At 41.9% G+C, this 20,936-nt stretch overlaps 1 protein-coding gene across 8 annotated transcripts in view; it reads left to right on the forward strand.

Annotated features, from left to right (window-relative positions):
• The window catches only part of LOC105213043 (uncharacterized), a 131,732-nt gene that overhangs the window by 53,102 nt on the left and 57,694 nt on the right, over positions 1-20,936 (forward strand). Inside the window, exon 1 of one of the 8 annotated variants that reach the window (XM_029040752.2) lies at positions 222-655. The exons of the other annotated variants lie outside the window; for them this stretch is intronic. Coding sequence (XP_028896585.1) covers positions 654-655 — 2 coding nt within the window. The 5' untranslated portion in view covers positions 222-653. Of the gene's footprint in view, positions 1-221; positions 656-20,936 lie in introns of those variants that run through there. 8 annotated transcript variants of the gene reach the window in all.

A 20,936-nucleotide genomic window follows, 5' to 3' on the forward strand; every position in this document is an offset into this window, starting at 1 on the left:
ACAATAATGCCGTCGCCACCACCGGCAGCAATGTCGGCCGACTCAGCAGCAGCGACATACCAGCGCCACGCTGCGCTGCATCCAACATTGCCATTCCGCCAGCGCTCCTCCGCCGCACACACCAACACACACACCTGTGGGGCTGTGTGTAGACATGGTGGGGCTAAAGCGACTACACGTTGCGTTTGAAATTTGCGGCCTTTGCATTGTCAAAGCGGCGACAGATTTTTTAGTCTTTTATTGTTTCGGAGTGGAAAACGTTTGTCGGTGACAATCAGTGCGCTGAAAGCCAGCCAGAGCCAAAGCCAAACGGCAAATCAACAAATCAACAAAAGATAACCAGCAAACGAGATAATCAACTGCGAGCGTTCAGTTAGTTCGGTGTGTCCAACAAATGAGTGAAGCACCCACTAAATAACGGTGAAGTTTTGAAGATTTTCGCAAGCAAAAGGGGTGAAGAAATTTTCAAAACAACAACAAAGGCGACCAACGCCAAGTGAACGACCAGATAACAGTAAAACGAATAATTAACCAAAAGAAAATCGAAAAGTTACATTTTTTAAACGCAACTCGGTTTTCTGAGTAACAACAACGTCAGCAACAGCAATTATCCGCTACTCGCTGCTGCCCTTGAAAATACCAGCAACTAGAAAATGTACGTACCAATTAATGCATATAAGTGTGTATCATATGTACGAGATCTATGTACTTATATGTACTGTTAACACATGTTGTTAGCGATAAAAATTGTTAATAAAATTATGGTCGTCTGGCTCTGTACATTTGAATTATAAACTGAAATTGCACAAAAGGCCAGATGTGACAAAAGAAAATATAATTTCATTATAATACATTATGACACATATGTATGTATTTTATATATAACATATAAGTATTTACATATAGTTTGGGACTATGAGTGGTTTAACGCTGAAGTCGAGTTGCAACATAAACAGTAAATGGCAATGGGGCATAATCTCTGTTGTTGAATGTGATATTCAGGAATTCTTAGAGACTACTTCTGTTATTTTTGGAATCTAACGGTACATTTTCTATATAGGGAACCTTGATATATAGGCTACCTTGGTAGATGAAAGAATTGCTACTTCTCGTTACCTTCCGAATATTGTTGTGTTATGCTCCCACCCACATACCCCACAAATTATGGTTTAATCTAAAGATAGTCTTCAAATATGTTTACGCCCCCGCACCTATGTCGTCAACGCTGCTGTTGGATCAACAAATAATCTTTATGACAGGTGAGGGGCAATCAAAAGTGTTGCTCTCACTCTCAGCGTAACCTTTAGATTCAAGCTGCGCTGCTCATCTCTCAGCTGAAATATTAAATTATAAATATTTCGCACTCAAACGCACAGCCATTTAGTCACTCAAGCGTGTTTGAATGATGCATGCACCTGTTGGCAATGTTCTGCGACTAGCGCGAGGACTTCTATGTCCACCAATGTGATTAAGACTACAACAAACTCTAATAAATTTACCACAAAATTGAACAACAAAAGCCGCACAAACACAAAACATTCGATGCTAACGCTTGGATTTAGACAATGTTTAAGTTTTCGCTAATGCGACTTGCCAGCGATGAGCTATGCCCGGCTGATTCATCCACCTGTGTCAACGGCGATCGCTGGCAGCCCGCACCGCTATACGTATTCACCTTTCTCATGAGCAAAATGTTCGCACCCGCTCCCGCTCCCCTTAGGCGATTAATTCTATGTATCTGTGTGTGTGTAGATGCTTAGGAAGAGGTGTGTGTGTGCATTAACTTGTCTGCTGTGCTGATTCATTAGTTTTAAAATAGGTGTTCGCGCTTTTCATTTGGCAGGTACTAGATCTGATCTCTGTCTAAATAGTCTATTTAGTTTTACTTTTAAATTTCGATTGCAGGTATTTTCATATTTTTTGCTTTTGTTTTTCGTTGCTACTTGTTAGCATCGTTTTACATGATAATATACATATATTAGCATCTGTGTATGTGTGTCTCGCTGCCTAAGTGAGCTGTCTCATGTCGTTGTTGTTATCTAGCCAATTTGTATAGCATCTAACTGTTGTGTTGCAATTGGCTCAAAATGAATTTTGATGAAATTTTCCCACGGTTTATCAGCCTTATGCTACATTTGCACATAAGTATATACTCGTATATATATACCCGGGTGTATGAGTAAGTGCAGTTAGCAGGTCTCCCACCAATGGTGGTCAAGCTGAAGGTATAGAATCTAAATTATTTTTGAAAATTGACTTTGGCAAAGAATAATCAAGGTCAATCGCAGCAGAGAAGCGCTGCAGTCAACAGCTTGCAATGAAAACGAATTGTCGGCATAGTTTGTATTAGATATTAGAAATAATATTTAAGTTCTAGAATACTTTTGATTGTACTACAATATCATTTGGCCTATTGTTAAGAATCGAAAAAAATGTGGATAATCGATTGTGTCGAGCTTTAGAGAAATCGACCCACAAATAACTGAACTAAAATGTGGAGAAGTAAACATGGTATATTATTGTATTTAGAACTACCCATTACAAAGAAACTGCGATATTATTGTCTTTAGAACTACCCGTTACAAACACACTGCGAATTAGCCAAATCAAATCAGCATTTTTACAGGTAATATTTCGGTAGATCAAATCAGTTGGATTTAGTAAAGTGGTATCACTTCTAATGAGTTGACAGCCAGCTAAATCAAAAAAGCAGAACGTCCATAAATGTAGCACTCTGTAAACCAAATGAGTTGGAAGCATCCTATGATAGTAAAAACAATTAGAACCGCTAAGGAATCAGCAAGAATCGCACACTAAAGTCATTGTGCTGAGTGTGACGAGCATTTCAGTCAGTGCCTTTGCCGGCGCACGGCAACTTGTTTGACATTTCCACACCTGTACTTTGTATGGAAGATGCAAGCGATAATGTCATTACGCTGTAACCAAAGCCACTGCGAGACACAAAAACCATGATGATCACAAGGAGACAGCAGAAAAATGCGATTCGGTGGCGCTGGCGGCTACCGGTGCGCCAAACGACAATACACTCGAACATTGAGGACTTGAGGACGTTCGCACCGACGGCGGCATCCTCAAATCCGTCGCATAATGGCGGCAAGGAGCGACAACAACAACAGCTGGAGCACATTGAGGTTATATCGCATTTAGGGCAATGTGAATTACGCCAACACAATGGCGAATCGCTGCTAAGCTGCCAGCCAAAACACCTTTAGTGCTGCAATTCGCGCGCTGATGTCGCACGTGCTACGCATAAGCAAGTGGATCATGTTCACGCTGGGTTCGCTCGCTCTGCGACCAGAGGCAGAAAGAGTTGCTTGCCATGCATGTGCGTTTGCCCTGTATGTGCCGTGCCGTGTATTACGCCAGCTTTGCTCTGTTGCTCTGGAGTGGCGCACAATTCCGCATTGTAACTATGATTTGGAGTTCGTGGCACATTGTGCAGCGATTTTTTGTCAGTCAAGTCAAGTAGAGTCATCAAAGTAATGGCCACACACACTCGCTCATGAATCTCACGATTGTCAGGCAACATTCAGTCGGGCATGCTGCTGTGTGGAGGTCCTTATATAGTTTGTCATTTGAAAGATGGCAATTCCGATTTCAACGCGGCTTTAAATACACCTTACTGTTTTATTGCTGCGGAAACGGTATCACGTTCTAAACACAGACGCGCCATATTAGAGGTGGCTCCAAACGAACCTTTACAGTTTCTCGGTTCCTTTAAATTGATATTTTCAAATGGAAATAAAGAAAACATCGAGAGCGCAGTAAATGAACTGCTGAGATACATCACATATACTTATTTATGCATGTACATTCCGATGTACACATTCATATATGTGCGTACGTTTGTGGCAGATATATGGTGTAACATGTATTCATAAAAACCGTAATAACGGCAAAATGACAATTTTTATGAACTTTCAGCATTCATTGCGGCATAAACTGGCGTTCGCTTATTTATTTCTTCAATATTGGAAATACTAAACGCCTAATGAGCAGCCGGCTGAGATTTGCAATAAAAGAGACGCCCATAAAGCTGATTTTACGCCCTGAACCCTCGAGCGAATATGTTGGTGCTTCTTAGCGCGATTTTATAACTTTTAAACTGAAATGATTTTCATATAATTTATATTATGGCTTTTGATGAGCATAAAGCGCGTTAGCAAAACTTTAATTCACCCCCATCTCCCCCGCCAGTGATTCTGTTTACATAGGAACCATCGGTTCCACAAGACAAGATCGATGTTTACTGAGGAAGGCAACCGATGATGGTTTGCTCAAGCAAAGCATTTTTAACGAACCCAAATAAATTTCTTTTTCATGTGGAGACGATTAAGTAGTACTTGTGCTATAGTAAAACAAAGTATTCACAAAACTGTCAACTTTCTTCAGACTCCCGCTATTTTTCTAGAATTGTAATATCCGAAACTACACTGGATTCTTAGTAAAATCCATTTTTATCCTATTTTTCGAAAGCTTATTTCCCAGCATGGTCATGGACTTGGGTACCAAATGTGAGCAAATATAATAGAAGAATAGCAAGTAAGGAAAGGCTAAGTTCGGGTGCAACCGAAAATTTTATACTCTCGCAATTTATTGAAGAAATTTTTTTAAGATATGCTCACTTAATTTGGCTAAGATATTTCACATTTTAACCGATTTATAAACTATTAAGCCCATCATATTTTTGAATATCCTCTAATTAGCTATATGAGAGCTAGGGGATGTTATGACAATAATATATATATATATATTTGGCGTAGGAACCGCTTTAAGCGATTATAGCCGAATCCACCAGAGCGCGCCACTCATTCCTCCTTTTTGCTTTTTGGCGCCAACTGGAAACACCAAGTGAAGCCAGGTCACTTTGCACTTGGTCTTTCCACCGGAGTGGAGGTCGTCCTCTTCCGCGGCTTCCTCCAGCGGGTACTGCATCGAATACTTTCAGAGCTGGAGTGTTTTCTTCCATCCGTACAACATGACCTAGCCAGCGTAGCCGCTGTCTTTTTATTCGCTGAACTATGTCAATGTCGTCGTATAAATCGTACAGCTCATCGTTCCATCGTCTGCGGTATTCGCCGTTGCCAATGTTTAGAGGACCATAAATCTTGCGCAAAACCTTTCTCTCGAAAACCCCAAGAGTCGTCTCATCGGATGTTGTCATCGTCCACGCTTCAGCGCCATACATCAGGACGGGAATAATGAGCGACTTATAGAGTTTGATTTTGGTTCGTCGAGAGAGGACTTTACTTTTCAATTGCCTACTCAGTCCAAAGTAGCACCTGTTGGCAAGAGTGATTCTGCGTTGGATTTCAAGGCTGACATTGTTGGTGTTGTTAATGCTGGTTCCCAGATAAACGAAATTATCTACAACTTCAAAGTTATGACTGTCAACAGTGACGTGGGAGCCAAGAAGCGAGTGCGCTGACTGTTTGTTTGATGACAGGAGATATTTCGTCTTGTCCTCATTCACCACCAGACCCATACGCTTCGCTTCTTTATCTAGTCTGGAAAACGCAGAACAAACGGCGCGGTTGTTGCTTCCGATGATATCAATATCATCGGCATACGCCAGGAGCTGTACACTCTTGTAGAAGATTGTACCCTCTCTATTTAGTTCTGCAGCTCGTATTATTTTTTCCAGCAATAGATTGAAGAAGTCGCACGATAGTGAGTCACCCTGTCTGAAGCCTCGTTTGGTATCGAACGGCTCGGAGAGGTCCTTCCCGATCCTGACGGAGCTTTTGGTGTTGCTCAACGTCAGCTTACATAGCCGTATTAGTTTTGCAGGGATACCAAATTCAGACATCGCGGCATAAAGGCAGCTCCTTTTCGTGCTATCGAAGGCAGCTTTAAAATCGATAAAAAGATGGTGGGTATCGATTCTTCTCTCTCGGGTCTTTTCCAAGATTTGGCGCATGGTGAATATCTGGTCCATTGTAGATTTTCCAGGTCTAAAGCCACACTGATAAGGTCCAATCAGTTCGTTGACGGTGGGCTTTAGTCTTTCACACAATACGCTCGACAAAACCTTATATGCGATATTGAGGAGACTTATACCACGGTAGTTGGCGCAGATTGTGGGGTCTCCCTTCTTATGGATTGGGCAGAGCACACTAAGATTCCAATCGTCAGGCATGCTTTCTTCCGACCATATTCTACAAAGAAGCTGATGCATGCACCTTATCAGTTCTTCGCCGCCGTATTTGAATAGCTCGGCCGGTAATCCATCGGCCCCCGCCGCTTTGTTGTTCTTCAAGCGGGTAATTGCTATTCGAATTTCTTCATGGTCGGGTAATGGAACATCTATTCCATCGTCATCGATTGGGGAATCGGGTTCGCCATCTCCTGGTGTTGTACTTTCACTGCCATTGAGCAGGTCGGAGAAGTGTTCCCTCCATAATCCCAGTGTGCTCTGGACATCCGTTACCAGATTACCTTCTCGGTCCCTACATGATAATGCTCCGGTCTTGAAACCTTCTGTTAATCGCCTCATCTTTTCATAAAATTTTCGAGCATTACCCATGTCGGCCAGCTTTTCAAGCTTTTCATACTCACGCATTTCGGCCTCTTTCTTTTTACGTCTGCAAATGCGTCTCGCTTCCCTCTTCAGTTCTCGATATCTATCCCACCCCGAACGTGTTGTGGTCGATCGCAACGTTGCGAGGTAGGCAGTCTGTTTTCTCTCCACTGCGGAACGACAATTCTCATCGTACCAACTGGTTTTTTGGCGTTGCCGGAGACCAATTGTTTCGGCTGCAGCGGTATGCAATGAGTTTGAGATGCCGTTCCACAGCTCCCTTATATCGAGATGCTGATGAGTGCTCTCCGAGAGCAGGAGTGCAAGTCGAGTAGAAAATCGTTCGGCTGTCGGTTGTGATTGCAGCTTTTCGACGTCGAACCTTCCTTGTGTTTGTTGACGGGCGTTCTTTGCTGCACAGAGGCGAGTGCGTATCTTTGCTGCTACTAGATAATGGTCCGAGTCAATGTTTGGTCCTCGGAGCGTACGCACGTCTAAAACACTGGAGACATGTCTTCCGTCTATCACAACGTGATCGATTTGATTGCGCGTGTTTCGATCAGGGGACAGCCACGTTGCTTGATGAATTTTTTTATGCTGGAATCTGGTACTACAGACAACCATATTTCGGGCCCCAGCGAAGTCGATCAGCCTCAGGCCGTTTGGCGATGTTACGTCATGGAGGCTGAATTTTCCGACTGTTGTGCCAAAGACACCTTCTTTACCCACCCTGGCGTTAAAATCGCCAAGCACGATTTTGACATCGTGGCGGGGGCAGCGCTCATAGGTACGTTCTAGGCGCTCATAGAAAGCATCTTTGGTCGCATCGTCCTTCTCTTCCGTTGGGGCGTGGGCGCAAATCAGCGATATGTTGAAGAACCTCGCTTTGATGCGGATTGTGGCAAGACGTTCATCCACCGGGGTGAATGCCAGGACTCGGCGACGTAGTCTCTCTCCCACCACAAATCCAACACCGAATTTGCGCTCCTTTATATGGCCGCTGTAGTAGATGTCACAAGGACCCACCTTCTTCCGTCCTTGTCCCGTCCATCGCACTTCTTGGACGGCGGTGATGTCAGCCTTTAGTTGTATGAGGACATCAACCAGCTGGGCAGAGGCACCTTCCCAATTAAGAGTCCGGACATTCCAGGTGCATGCCCTCAAATCATAGTCCTTTATACGTTTGCCGTGGTCGTCATCAAAAGGGGGGTTTCTCATCCGAGGCCTGTGTTTCTTATTCACTGGTTATTCGTTTTTATGTGGTGGGTCCCAAGCCCTACGCACAACCGCACAAGCGGGCTTCGCCTTCTCACTTTAGCTCGCCTCCAAACGGATGTCTGTTAGCTACCCAGGGGATACTTGGTCTAAAACCGGAAGTCGTGAGCTGCTTGAGTCATATGCAAAAGAATCGTTCCTGGCCACTCCCAAGTGAATGGCAATCAGAAACTTTCCTCACTTGCGTGAACTTCTACATATGACCCCATCCCCCGTAATACAATATTTGTACAAAGTTTTATTTCGCTATCTTCATTGAATCCTTATGTATATATAAGATGAAGGAATGATATAGAATTCAAAATTGAGTTATATGGGAAGTTGTGGTTATGAACCGATTTCATCCATTTTCCACACGTGTCATTTGGGTGTCAAGAAAATATTATATACCGAATTTCATTGAAATCTATACAGTATTTCCTGAGATATGGTTTTTGGCCCATAAGTGGGCGAAGCCTCTTTCTGCTATTACTTCTGTAAAATTTAGTGTTTCTGACGTTTTTTGTTAGTGAGTTAACGCACTTTAAGTAAATTTCAACCTAACCTTTGTATGGGAGATGGGTGTGGTTATTATCCGATTTCAACTATTTTCATGGTGTGTGGTGGGGTACGTAAGAGAATCGACTGCAGAAAGTTTGGTTTATATAGCTTTATTGGTTTGCAAGATATACACCAAAAACATATTTCGGGGCGGGGCCACGCCCACTATCCCAATAAATTTACATCCTAACATCATGGACCTTACTAGAACGATCCTTTGTACCAAATTTTATAACTTTATTTATGGCTTAATTATGACACTTTATGTGTTTTCGGTTTCGAAAGCTAAACCCTCCCATCCTACCCTCTCATCACACTTCCCAAGGAACATGTGTACCAAGCTTCGTCAAGATATCTCAATTTTTACTCAAGTTATCCATTGCACGGACGGACGGACAGACAGACATTCGGATTTTGACTCGTCTCGTTAAATTGATCATTTTGATATAGTATATAACCCAATATCTAACTCGTTTAGTTTTATGACTTAGAAACAACCGTTATGTGAACAAAACTATAATACTCTCTTAGCAACTTTTGCTGCTAGAGCATAAAAATAATCGCACAATAAGCTGGTACGTATGTAGGTCTATATAGGGTGTTGCAAGTCCTATTTTTCATCCGTACTGTTAAACTGTTATCCTTGGACAAACAAATCGTGTATTAAAAATATTTAAACAGTGAAGAAGATTTGATTTTAAAGCAAGGCATCACGTCTTCAATAACCGCGAATATCATAATGTGGATGGAATTTGGCATATTTTAATATTGTAAAAGCGCCGTCCACCCACAAGCGCGGCGTTTCCAAAGTCATTTTTAATACATTATACTTTTGCACGCCCAGACCGCGCCGCGGCGGCACACGAAGGAGGGAGTAGAGACTCGGGCGGCCTATGCCATTTGACACGCGGCAGCAAAGTAATAAATTTATCAGGCATACAGATGAAAGGGACACCGGCGGATCTGCGCACACAACACACAATATTCAAAAGTGCAGCGTTAAGGCAATCACACAAACAGCACCAACTACACCAACAAATGGTGGATCGAAAGCTTGCGTGGCAAAAACTCAACTCTTTCCGCTCGAATTGGTGTCTATAAATAACAATGGTGGGGAGTGGGGACAGCGATGGCTGAGGCAGAGGCAACAACACGTTGCGCCAGATTTATTACTATTGTAGCATTATCTTTTTCGCTTTTATACACTTCAAAAAAATTCTTAAATGTTGCATTGTTGCTTTTTATTTGCATATTTCCTTTGCCTAATCCGCTTTCTTCTGCCACATGCCGCATGCCACATGCCACATGCGAGCCAACTTCGGCAGGCATGTGGGATGGCGCGCCTACTATTCAGTATTCAGCATGTATGTTAGTTCACGTTATGCAACATTAGCTGAGCAATCACTTTGTTGTTCCTCCGAGTATTTAATTTATTTATTTGAGTATTCGCTTTCTCGTGTCTTCTTCCACTTTTTTTCGGCATTGGCAAAGAGCACCTGCCACCGCGGCCGTCGTTGCTGCGTTTATTTTTTGCGTTTTTCTTGTTGTTGACATTTATTTATTTGCTTCGCAGCTTTGATAAACTCCCGTCGACTGATGCTATGTCAAACAGGTCGCGTGCTCACTCATCAAATCCATAAAATAAATAGTCACTGTAAAACACATGGCGCCGCCACGCACACACGCACGCATCCGAAAATGCATATGCTGAGTAATAATAATATGTAAGTGGTGCCATTGCTTTGCCAGATATTGGGCCTGGCTTCTGCTCCACTGTTCGGCGTTCAATTTCAAACTATTTCAGAATCGGGATTTGAACAAAGGTTGCGCCAAGAGATGGCCACCCACCAACGACACCCAACAATAGTCGAAATAACAACAACAAACAAGAAAATATTAAAGTTGGATTTGCAAATGCACATTCGGCAAATGGCTTTGTTATTTACATGATTCCAAAGCAAATATGAATATACTTACTATTGGTAATCCGTGTTTAGCATTCATTTGTGCCTGCAAAGCCACTGTGGCCACATTTTATTTTTACCGCTTTGCTACATACTAGATTTCAATGGAATAAATCCGCAAACAAACGTATTAAGCACAGATATCCGGCTTTGGGTACTCACACATAGCCATAGCCAAAGAAAAAGGATTAGCCTCAGCAAACAATGGAACAGTTGCAGTTATCGTTTTTCACTAATGATAAGTATTTTTGGAGAGGTTCACTAATTTTTCCCATTTTCCTCTCACATTACTCTTTTTCGAATCTCACTCTGCCACTTGAGGCCACTGTAATTCAAAATACACTTTCCGAAGGTGGGTTGGTTGAGTCTCCCTTACAAATCCTTAGTAGTCCAACAAATAGATTGATTAGTTCCAAAGTAAAGGCTCGATCTGGCTGAAAACTACTCCTACGTGAAACCGCTCTCTCGCTCTAGTCGACATCTAGGATGCAATACAAGGGAAAATATGTTGAAATTGAAATTTGACCATGTCGAAAGTAAAAATTCCATCTTTTCAAGGGAAAACATACATATACACTCTAGCAACTGCACGCTGGAGTCATAGAAGCAGCGAACTTGAGAAATTAACATATTTATACCAGTAGCCACGGCGCCACCGGAATTCCTCAAGCCCTCAGCAAAACAACAAGAATACAAAAGCCTGAAGAAAAGAGCTGAAGAGCTGTGTTGGCTGGTCCCTAATCAAACACACTCGTACGTGGCGCCAGAGTACATAAAACGCCAAAGCTTCATCGAACGTGTTGAGTTTCACACAAAGCTGACAGGAAAAATCGCATTTTTTATTAAGCATTTAGGGGTGGTGAATGACACTTTGTTGGCCAGATGATGCATCGCTCGCCCCACTTCGCCTGCCATCCAGCCTGTCGCAGCGGTGGTCGCTTGGCTCGCCAACAGATCTCGCCGATTTCACGCCACAACTCCTCAGCTGGAGGAGAGCAAGCGGAAGCGCATCGTGATTTTAATTAATTTTTTCTTTGATGCTGCATTCCGTTTTGCTCCAACAATATTTAAACACACTTTTTGTGCCTTGGCGATGGCATATTAATAAGTCTTGCATTTCGGCACCGCTTTGAAACCTAGCACCAGCTAGACACCTCAAAGAGAGCTCCGTTTTCCGTTTGTCGAAAAAATGCTGTCATTCGGGGAACACCTACACCTCCGTCATTTTTTGTCACAATCGAAGCCAGATGGTCTCTTCTTATCTTTGGCCATGGCGTTTAGGCGTCAGGAAAAAAACGTTGATTGTTGGTTGTTTGGCTCGAAAAAATGCGAAAAGTTTAGTGATAGACAAGTGAGTAAACGGTACTTTTTGTGTCTGCGAAAATTATACAGAATAAAAATGAAGTTTTTGTTCGAAGGGAATTTGATTTTTCTGAGCAAACTGTCCAATGTCTCGCACACGTACCAACCGCAAACTAAGCTTTAATGTGACATTAAATGTTAGCCAATCACGAGAAGATATCGACTTTTAGTGGAATTTAAAGTGACTGCAAAATGTCTTTAGTTGCTTAAAGGAATAGTTTAGAGGATCCGAGCGAGCGCTCAACCGAAGGCGGTAGTAGCGTCGACTATAAATTCGTAAAAAATATGTTTCGATTGTGTAGCAAAATCGATTAAACACTTGCTTATGTGAGTCAGCGCCCCTCCTCGCTTCCCAGCGCGAAGGATATTGAACTTCCTACAAGTTTTCGTAGGAGCTGAGAGCTCATCAATACATAATTTCACCGGTGCTTCCCAATCTGCAATCTCCAAAATGTTGTTCATGTAGTCTGAGTAAACTGCTAGAATTTAAAAGTTGACTGCTAATTGGCATCACAGCGAATGCTAAACACGACATGCTTGCAAGATGCAATCAAATATTAAATAACCTTAGAAAATTATTATTAGTCAAACGCAGTCATACACAGACAGCCACATCTCCGGCGTAAGCAAGCTCACGGCTAAACTGACAACGAAACACAAGCGCACACACAGGTGCATAATTTTCTACCTTCATCAGGCTTCTTCGGGCTAATTGAACGTCAGAAATCCGGCAAATTGCGAATTCAATGAGTTTACTCTTCACCGAACGGGACGAAATAGAACAAAATACAGTTGATGCATAAATTCGATTCGATAGCGTCGCTTATGCGCCAGGGCTCACCACTTTGACGCCAAAGCGGAAGAAACCTAATTGGCAGCGAAGCAATCTTCTTTCGATTTCTCCCAAGCCCTCCAACTACGCTCCGACTAATTCCTGAGATGCCAGTGGAGACAAACAAAGCGGAACGAGGAAGCCTAATGAGAGGATATGAGCGAAATAAGAAGTTAATTATAGAGGCTGCGCTCGAACTGCGTGTTTCAAAGCGGCGAGCACCGCACCAATGAGCGAAGCCGGCAAATTACCAATTCCAGCTGATGACAATGCCGTTGACGACGACAAGCTGAAGAACTTGCGCTAACAATTATAATTCTGTCAAAGACGGCGATGAGATTTAGTCCAACAGCAACAGCAACAAATGGGAAGTAGAACAAGTAGAACACTCATAATGAGAATGCCAAATAACGGGCGCTTGGCCGTGGCTGCGGGTACAATTAACGCCGCATGTCGACAGGATAATTTGGTACACCTCAACAGCAGCAGCCGCGACAGCGACGCACATCGAGCAACCGCCGTTAGTCGACACCATCATTGTGGTGACGCGTATTACTCATGAGATTGCAACACTGCCAGATTCGTCAGAAAGAGCGCACGTTGTTGTTGTTATTGTTGTTGATAGAGGTAGGGGCAAGAGTGGGAAGCATTCGCAAAATATTAAGTTAATAATCGTGCTTGCCACTAATTGCATTCGCGCAAATGTTTGACGCGTTTGAGCAGCGTCAACGCGAGTGCGACTGGAAGCCAAAGTTTCTAAGTAGCCTACGCAAAAACTAATGATGGTGATTGTTAATAGGTCTACTGCTGACTCTCTTTTCTGGGCCATACCTAATGGCAATAATTAAGCAATTATGTGAAATTATTCAAATTACTCAAAGAGCGACGGTTGAGCGGCGACGGTGACGAACGACACCGTTAAAATCTTGAGATAACAATATAATGAGCCTAGCCTGCTTGCTGCGCGGCGGACCAGTTTTGCCTGCGGGCGCACTGTGGGCTGCCAAAAGTCAAAACGTCAAAGGTTAATATGGTATATATATATAGAGAACTTTCAGTTGAAGCTTTAAAGCTGGACAACGCTTTACAAGACATTTTGTTTAAATTTCAATCAAAATTTACAAGCGTGGTTCAAATAATTTTACAAAAATAAGAAGATTCCAGCCAAATTGGGGCACAGTCTTCACAACTCATAAATAGAAATTGTTCGACTCTCATAAAGTCATGGAATGGATTGGAGTAGACAAAGGGTTTGTCTCGCAACCACCGAAGAACAAACCACCTTATTTATTTGTGAATTTCTATACAGTTATGTTTGAACTAATTGAAAGCATCTACTTCAGCTATTCATATTAAGTCTATTGTAGTCTGTCTTCTATTAGGCAAATATAACGTCTTATGGGAGTGAACCACCTCAAATGAAATTCATGAAAAAATTATCATTGTTTTCCAACACCGAAAGCAATTCTCTTGACAACCCCAACAAACAAAGCTTTGCAATTAAATAAAAACAAACGCAAAAACGAATTCATCCGCATGACATTTTTCCGAGAAACAAAATCGCCTTGGTTTTGTCTACTCATTCTTATGACTCTGTCAATGCTTTGTTGGTGTTTGTGGCGACGAGTGTACATTGCGGACATCTTCGCTCTTTCTAAGTGCCATTGGCAACCATATCAGAGTGAAGAATTCTTCTTTAATTCATGCATTAATTCTCATAATTTGCAATTGAGATTTGATTGCTTGTCATTATGCTTATTCTCCCTTCTAGGGCTCTCAACTACCTCATTACCTGCGACTAAGTCGCATATCGAGTACTACTTACGCCATTGTTTGTTCGAATTCAATTTATTCATGGTTATATTTGTTAAAATCCAATTGTGAATGAAAGAGCAAAAATTACAAAAAATAATTGGATAATATTTATATCCCACATAAGTGTAATCTGCTGCTGGTATTAAAAATCAGTTCTCAAATTTTAAAAGTCGTAATTGTCTTATAAAATATTTCAAAATTTTTATGCTTATTTAATCTCATTTTTTATTTTTTCATTTTCTAATTTATATATTCATCCTCCTTTGAACTGACGATTTCGCTTTTTATCAGACTTTTGTGGTTACAAGTGGAGTTTTCATTTTAACCTTCTCTCCGTTTTTCCTTCATTATGCTTCATCTTGCTTTTCCAATTATCAGATTAGTTATCTCGAATTCCAAATTATAAAAACAAAATATAAGTGTCTACAACGCCACCTATATCCATATAGGTCCAACAGGTCTAAGAAAGATTGAAAAGTACATCAATAATTCCTTTCTGCATCAGTTTTGTTTTTCAAATCACTATCCAATCTCACTTAAATAAAGTACTTCGAGAAATCTCTCCTATTAAAATCACATTTACTCAGCATAATTGTTGACAATGTCCAAATCAAATGCAAATCAATGCGAATATCTCTAGAATTCCAGCTTATTACTACACGCACACACTCAAACACATGCACACATACATTCAGACACACACACACACAGACGTCGCAATCAGTGACGAGACGTCAGCCACTTTGACTTTCGAGTGTTTTAATTGGCAAGCAACCAAGAATTTCAAATGACTTTCCGTCCACGTACTGCTTGCTCGTACGTCCGTAGATGTAAATGTTGCTGCTGATAATTAAATTTTCTAAATTTCTTGCAATAATTTATTATGTACATATATGTATATGTTTATTTGCCTAATGCAGTTGTTTGCCCTTTTCCTTGGTAAATTGATATTCTATTGCTTCGTAGACTGCAGTTGCGGTCTTTCAAGTGTCTACAAAAACAACAGCAACAGCAAAAACAAAAACAAATAAGAGGCAAGAAAAGCTCTTAAACTGTGGATATTCTATTACAGTTACAACTTCAGCGCTAACAATAGCCACTCGGTGAATCAATAAAAACAATGCAATTTACGGAGGAATGCAAAAGAAATGCTTCACATTCTGCACATATTTTGAGAGATAAAACAAAAATCTAAAGAAAATGCAATAAATTATGCAAGCAATAATACAGAATGTCTCCGGGCAAAACTGAGATTTCAATTAATTCGAACAATAATTTAAGAAGGCCACAAAAAGCACAACGGAAAATGCTAACTATTTAAGTGACAGGCTTTTTAGTAAATTGGGCCATTACGCCACTTTGTGATTAGTAATTTGACCACTGCCTTCATAAAGGGAGCTGGAAGCGCTTTCGCTAACTCAAAACGAAATATTTCCAGGCATGAAGTGTTTCTGATTAATCACTTTTGTTATTTTCATTAGCCACCGAAAGTTGTTGGCAATATTGATAATATTGGTAGTGTAGCTACGAAGAACCCAGCAATAAGAGCTTTGAAGCACATTCTTCCCATACTTTTAGGCGCACTCTACCAATTCACACACATGTGACGATGCGCGAAGCCAAATACAGGCACACACACACGCGCACTGCTGCAAATTTATCAATTCTATCTATTTTCACTCACACCCAACACTGTCGCCCACTTTAACCTCATTTCCACAAAAAGATAGCAAAAGCACTCTCTTCACTGAATTACCGATAGTTCAATAAACCGCTTTGTGCTCGAAAGCAGCGAATCACACGGAGCCCTACAACGGACGCGGAAAGTATGCCGGCCGGGGCTTGCCAGTTAGCAAAAGTCACAAAATATTTATGCCCCCACACCATCCCTCCTTTAGAGGAGGAGCCACAAACGGCACTCCACGCCACTCCAACATTTATTAACCTAAATACAGGGGATCAAAATACGATTAGAACCACCCTAAAGCATATGCGCTTGCAGATGGTTAAGTTTTAATTTTGTCTGGCTTGTTGCGTGCTAATCGCGCTCCGAAAAACGCCAGAGAAATTCACGACTCGACAGTTCTTCCCCTTGTATGTGTGTGTGTAAATGCGCTGAGATTGCGTATGCATGTTGTATTTGCTGTTGTTGCAGCTAATGGTACAGCACATCGCTTGCCACAGCCTCTCGCTGCTCCAGTGCTCCAGTGCTTCGGTGCTGCAAATCCGTCCAATAAAAGAATCCGTTCAAACACGAAAGTGATTATCGATCAGTGCTGCTAAGCGAATACTTCGCGTCGCACAAATCACCGATGCGGATGCACTACGGAGAAGAGGGAGAGGCGCCGTGCGCTCGGACACAATAATATACCATCAATCTATGCCAGTAACTCAAAATGCACTCAATATTTAATGCCAACCGAAGTGGGGAACATACCACCTCACAGACAAGCACATATGTGCAGCACTCGCTCACTCACTTTATTTTGCTGAAATAAACGCTCTGCCGCATCCACACCAGCAATGAAGAGCTTTTGACGTCGTACACACATCAAAGTCCGCAGTGCATGTTCATCATTATCACTCACCGCGCCGACACAATCACGCCGCGAATCTGTTTTGAGCAAGTGTGTGTGTGAGGTGCACGCGCGCGCCTAGAAGTATGCAACACTCCTGTGTACAGAGTGCTTTCTTTGGTCACGCTTTGCCTCACTCACGCAAGGTTCGATGAGCCGAGGAAAACGGCGCTGTTTAGCCTTTAGAACTGTCTTGACTTTCCAAGAGAATGAGCTATTGAGGATTTATTAGATTTAGATTGCTTTAATCGCATGCTCTAAACTGAGTTTGTGTGCCCTCGTCAGCATGTGCTCGAGCTGATTGCATCGCAGCAATCGGCACACACAAGCGTGCCCTCCATGTCTGCAAGGCCTCTCCAGAGCTCATCGCATTTGATTACGACGATTTTTAATAAACCGCTTACGCCATAATGCCGCTGGTGGAGCGCTGCGCTGCCGGCCGCCGTTGCACTCCATGAGTTATTAAAGGCCCCGCCTGCCTGCAGCGGCATTGGTGAGCGTGCGTTCGTGAAGTGGGTCACATTGAAGTGCGCCGTAGAGCCACCATGCGCCAAGACGTCGATACTTGCCCCGGCGTTCGTCATAACAGTGCTGTGCTAACTGTAGTTAATAACTCACGAATCAGACCGACAAAGCCACACACGCACTGAGCGTGTAAAAAATGTGTGTAAAGAACCGCATTGGCGAATAAATCATTTGAATCATACGTTAATTTAAATCATTAACTCATTCACTCAAAAAAATTGATTTAATTACAAGCGCAAAATCTCTCGACCGCACGCCGCTCGGCGAGTGTAATTGCAAATATGTTTGCGTTTTCAATAAAATGCGACAAAAAACCCAGTGGACCGTTAGGAGAGGGACGAGGGTGGAGAGTCAACAGCGACTACAATATAAAACAAATCGATTAAATTACCCCACACTCACACACACACAAATTGAGTGATAATGTTTACGCACTGACACACACACACACTAGGCGCGCACTGCGCTGTATTTCGTTTAAATTTGCATAACAAACTCAAAAAAACAACAAAATATTTGCAATATATATTATACCCACACACACGCGCACAACCCAGCCACATGTATGTGGCAACTGTGTTGCATTAAGCTCATGGCGCCGCCGCCGTGTGCGCGTGTGTATAGAAATGGCGAAATGTTAATGCCCACTGCAAATATGATTTAAATAACAAACCAATATTTGCGCTAAATTGCATTGCATTGTGGCAAAAAGTTCGCTGGGCGCGCAAGCAGCGGGGCAACCGGGCAGCTGCGGAGCTGGTAAGCTGGCGCACATGCGCGAAATTTGATTAATTAAGTATTTATTCATGTACTTGGGCATAAATGCGCGCATATGCTCATGCACACGCACACACATACAGGCGACGTGTGTGTGTACATGCGTGTGAGATGTAGCTTTTGTTGATTTAATGAAGTTAAATGCACTTGTGGCAGTCAACTCGATACGGGTTTGCATTAAAATACTAATACGCGCACACAACCACACACACACACACAGCCACATGCCAAACAAAAGGATGACTTATCCGCATTTATTTGGTTGAGCACATTTAGCGAATTGTTTTTGTACATTTAATTCGCCGCGCGCAGCAATTAAGCGCCAAAATGAATATACAATTAAGTTCTGGCACAAACTTATTTTAGAAATAATTAATGCACATTGAAAAGCAGCTATGCAAATGCACATAAATGTTTAATTTCAATTATTTTATAATATGTCGCGCGTAGAAAAATATTTCAAATTTTTTCTAACCGTTATTTCATTTCATTTTGTTTCGTTTCATTTACAGGTAAGTGTCACAACAATCAGGCGTGAAGCTAATAAATATATAATTAATATATTTGGACTATGTATTCACCGCACTTGCCACACATTCGCGAAGGTATGCGATTAAGCGGATTCGGTAACTATTTTTAATTAGTCAATTTGGATAATTCGCGTTCACACCAAGCACTCGAGCAATGTGCTTTGGCAATTAAGTTGTATAGAAATGAAATTAAACTCCCAAGCTCCCCAGCAAAGCAACAAGCTTAAAGCTTTAAGAGTCAGCGAATGTGAAAATTACACATTTTTACATAAGTTTAATACAAACTCTCCGATTTCCATGCCCGAAACTGCTTTCAAAATCCTGCTCCTTCAATTAGTTCACATATGACGCCGCAAGCCTTAATATTTTATGGATCTACCAAGCTAATACTGATATGATGATATGATGAAATTCTCTGCAAAACAGTTTAAGAAAGCCGCTGAGTCTACAGTATTCCACATAAACTATTTTTCTTGTTTGTGCTTTTGATTTTCATCTTCAGCTTAGCTCTGTTTCCATATGTCATTTGACCTCCACGAATGAATAGAAACAACCCGATAACCACGCATTATTTGGCCACTCTAAATTAACTCTGCAAAGTAAACGTCTCGCTCAGGAATAACAGTAATGTTTGGAAATTGATTTTAGGGTGAATCCCTATGCATTTGGCTCGTGAAATGTTCAATCGAAAATTCCAATAACCACTCGCTCTGGCGCATCCGTATTTCACTTAATATTGGATTTGTTTTTACTTTCGACGCTAAAATAATGCAAAACACGAATATATGTGTGTGGGCATTTGTTTGTGTGTATGTATGGCATCTATGGAAATGCATGTTAATCCATGTGAGCACTTATATATATACCAACATACGTGTGTTAATGTAGCGTTACCTCGTTATAATAAAAATCCCTTTCCAATTTCATTGCCATTTGCACTTTGCAAAGGAAAGTAATCTTTTAGCTTTTCGGTGGCACACAAAAAACACAAACTTTAATTTAACTAAAAGTTTTCGATTTCTCAAACGACTGCGCTTTGAACGAACATACCCCACCCCCCTTCTGGGCACGCGCCCCTTTTGGCTGTTGTGTTGCTTCTGTTGGATTTCCATGCGTTAGAACAAGGAACAACATGGAGCGGGAGCGGATGTGAGGGGTTTGCTCATGTGTGAACTTTCGCTTGTTTCTGCTTACTTGAAACACCTTTCAATAAATGTAAATGTCACTCTGTGACGCTGTGGCTGTTTTGTCCATGGTACACCTATTTGATTCATAGTGGCTCCACCACAAATATGTAGCAATTAACGGAGAAACACTTGAAAATACTCCAATTGCCACCAGATAGTACTCCTCAAGGCAGGCATCATGTGGACTCGCAAGGTAAAACTCTCGAAAGAGGATCTCATCTCTGAAGTGGTACCGCATTCGTCTATTCTACAATTTGTGTCTTTTGGCTTTTGAACAATAATTAAACAAGTTCAACTAAGAATTTCAGTTTCACTTTGAACCGCACAGGATCTCATTTGCATTTCAATACACACTTACTTATATATATATATATATCTACCGTTGGTTATCGCTTATATGTGATAAATCAGTACTCAGTGCCAGTCTTTAGGTAATTAAAACAAACAAAGAAATTTAATTGCAAAAAGTTTTGTTTAAATTTAATTTTGCCAAACACTCGACTGCACACATACTCGCACTTGCGCACCTCATTACTGGTGAGCTGCTGTGGCCTTGGAACACTTGAATGTGCCCAAACAATGCAGCGATGCTGAAAATACGCACCTAACGGTTCGTTGTGCAAGTAATACAATTTGCTAGAAGTTTTCTGTCAGCTCCGCTCCGCTGCAGCGCCGCACACACGCGTCAATTGCTGTTGTTGCCGCTTGTTAACGAATACCACCAATTCACCTTAGCAAGCAACTGCATATACCGCCGACGTTGAACTGTGTCGAGTCGGGTGGGCAAACAAAAGCAGCCGCCACGCACCCACGTACTCACGAACTCGGTCCTTTACACGATCACCACACATGCACGCATTTACATACGTAACCGAGTCAAACTCTACTTGAGGCATGTGGCTGGCGCTCCATCCCGGGCTCCACTGTTGTTAGCTGCTGGTGTGATAAATCTGGTTTCGGTGGCACGTGTGCAGTCGTCACCTATCGGTGCACTTCTGCGGTGATTGCGTTC

Source organism: Zeugodacus cucurbitae, chromosome 4 (genome assembly GCF_028554725.1).
Source record: "Zeugodacus cucurbitae isolate PBARC_wt_2022May chromosome 4, idZeuCucr1.2, whole genome shotgun sequence".
Classification (NCBI taxonomy): Eukaryota; Metazoa; Arthropoda; class Insecta; order Diptera; family Tephritidae; genus Zeugodacus; species Zeugodacus cucurbitae.